At 36.6% G+C, this 2,412-nt stretch overlaps 1 protein-coding gene across 2 annotated transcripts in view; it reads left to right on the forward strand.

The window, feature by feature from the left end:
- Window positions 1-2,210, forward strand: part of LOC107750571 (snRNA-activating protein complex subunit 2-like) — a 3,952-nt gene extending 1,742 nt beyond the window's left edge. For both annotated transcript variants that reach the window (XM_016566029.1, XM_016566030.1), the window contains exons 4-5: window positions 658-1,183; window positions 1,593-2,210. In XM_016566029.1, the coding sequence (XP_016421515.1) occupies window positions 658-1,183; window positions 1,593-1,954 (888 nt within the window). In that variant the 3' untranslated portion in view covers window positions 1,955-2,210. The remainder of the gene's footprint in view (window positions 1-657; window positions 1,184-1,592) is intronic.
- Window positions 2,211-2,412: the final 202 nt, after the last annotated feature.

Here is a 2,412-nt window from a genome sequence, read left to right on the forward strand (position 1 = left end):
TTAGGAGTATTTTAAGGCAAAAGTCATAGTTAATAGTTGAAATAGAAATGGACCCTAATCTAAAGTGTGACCAGAATAATTTATGTAGTTACTTGAAAGAATTAAAAGAACCATTTCATGTCTATCCTTGTAACGTTAACTTATCGAGGTTGATATAGGATTTAGAAAGTAATTAATAATACGTAATTAAATACTTTTTGGAGAGAGTAATTTGTACAGTAATCTAATTACACTGTTGAAGATGTAATTAGTAACTAGTAATTCATTACTTTTTTAGAGGAACTTACCCAACACTGGTCTGACTGCACAAAAATTCAAACTAGTTTTGAGTTTGACTGAAGATGCTAGAACAGTCACTACATGGAAGTGGAAAAATTGTGATGGATAATCTTTGTATTTGACAATGAGGTTATATTTACTTACTTCTGATACATGATACATTGATGCTTATTCTTGCACCATAAGTATGTAATTTCAGCAACTGATTCTGTCATTCTCATGATGCTTATTTATGACTTCTATGTATAGCACATAAGTGTTATACAGTACATAACACTTGTCAGTCACTTACAGTGTACAGTATTTGACTTATTTTATTGTCTTTATCATCTTAATGACTCTTATAGCAGATCAAGTTTGTTTTCACTTTGTCATCAGATGCTTGTGATTGCTGCCATTGAGCCCTGTGGCCTGATGCACTCTGAACCTCCACACCCCATCATCCAAACACCCGCTTTCTCCAGTCTTCACCATGTCCAGTCCCCTAAAACCCCCTCTCGGCCTTCTGCCTCAGGCATGAGCCCAAATCCCAGCGTTTCTCCCTTAGTTGCATCTCTTATTCAGCCTGACTCTAGTTCTAATGCTGTTGACCATCTTAGCCAGTTGGATAATGCATCAAGCAGTTCACCTCTAGTGCCTAAAACTCCTGAAACACCCACACCAAGATCCTCACAGATGACAAGAAGCCCAAGCCATCTGCAGTCAGAAGTAGAACTAACATTGTCCAGTCCTGTTTCACCATCAGTTTCCCCAAATAAGCACAATCAAGTTCAGTCGGAACTGTTAGATCATGATTACCCATGCAAACCAATAACGATGAAGTGTGTTGTGAATTTTGACAAGATTTATCAATATTTAAGTGACATTGACTCTAAAACCTGCAATTCAGCTCTTACTTCAATGGGTAAGTATTGTTAAATTATACATTTGCATATAATATTCTATGAAGTATTTGAATAAATTACACTCTTCATGAGCATTTTACACATTGTTCCAGGGATGTGGAAGTTAGATCAACTTAAACGCATAGTTCACCCAAAAATGACAATTTATTTACTTGCCGTCTTGTCATATGATGTTCTTTATTCTGTGGAACACAAAGATACTTTGTCTTTAAAAGAAGTTTTTTTTTTTTTGCAAATGTGGATCAGTGTTGTTTTGGACCCTTCTGATTCGTACAAGTCATTCATATATAGGAATGACATGAGAGTGAGTAAATGACAGAATTTTCATTTTGGGTGAACTAGTATCCCTTTTTAGATATGTGAACAGAACTCTACTTTTTTCTCATATTTTCCACATTCCATCCTCAGAGAGCGCAGTGCTGTTGGATATGCTGATGTGTTTGCCTGAGGAGCTCCCGTCACTGGACTGCAAGGAACTTCAACATAATTTTCTCCAGATATACTCACAGCTCACCCAACCTGCAAAAATGCCAGCTTCCTCTTCAAACACTGACAGGGACGTCCAACAGGCTAATGCAGCTGATTCGACTGCATTAACACAGAATCTCAGGACTACTGTGGGATCCACTAAAGAGCCCTCCAGTGAGTCATCTTTCACAGAACCAGCAAAGGACAAAAAAGACTGGGCTACAGCTGGCACCTGTCCTCTCAATCCTTTGTTAGTTCCAGTAGCTTTGCTGAAAAGATCGTCCCTGGATTCTGAGAAATGATATGCTTAGCCAGTCTCAGTTGAATTCTGAAGAGGTTCAGCCTAATTAACATTATTACATTTACTTTGTTACAGGTTCGGATGTTGTTTCTGTCTTTTGTTTGGACAATGTGTGCGTATAAATTATTCATATTGTTTCACTAAACTTGTTGATATTTCAGAATGATGATTCTGTTAAAACAAGTTTGTTATAAAAATAACCAAGACATAAAACATAAAAAATAAATGTAATTAAATACTAAACCAAGTGTCTACATATTAAAATTGTGAGGAAATGTAAATGTACAACCTTATTTTGCTATTTGTATATTATCACCAGTCTGGTGCCGTTGACAAAAAAGTACTTCCCAAGGTAAACTAAATTGGATGCAAGGATTCTTGTAGAGCTTAACTCAAAGATTCAGAGGCTCTTTTGGTTCCAAAGTTGTCATGTGGTGCAACAGGACTCATCATGTAAAC

Source organism: Sinocyclocheilus rhinocerous, unplaced genomic scaffold (genome assembly GCF_001515625.1).
Source record: "Sinocyclocheilus rhinocerous isolate Xijiao unplaced genomic scaffold, SAMN03320098_v1.1 scaffold19, whole genome shotgun sequence".
Taxonomy (NCBI): domain Eukaryota; kingdom Metazoa; phylum Chordata; class Actinopteri; order Cypriniformes; family Cyprinidae; genus Sinocyclocheilus; species Sinocyclocheilus rhinocerous.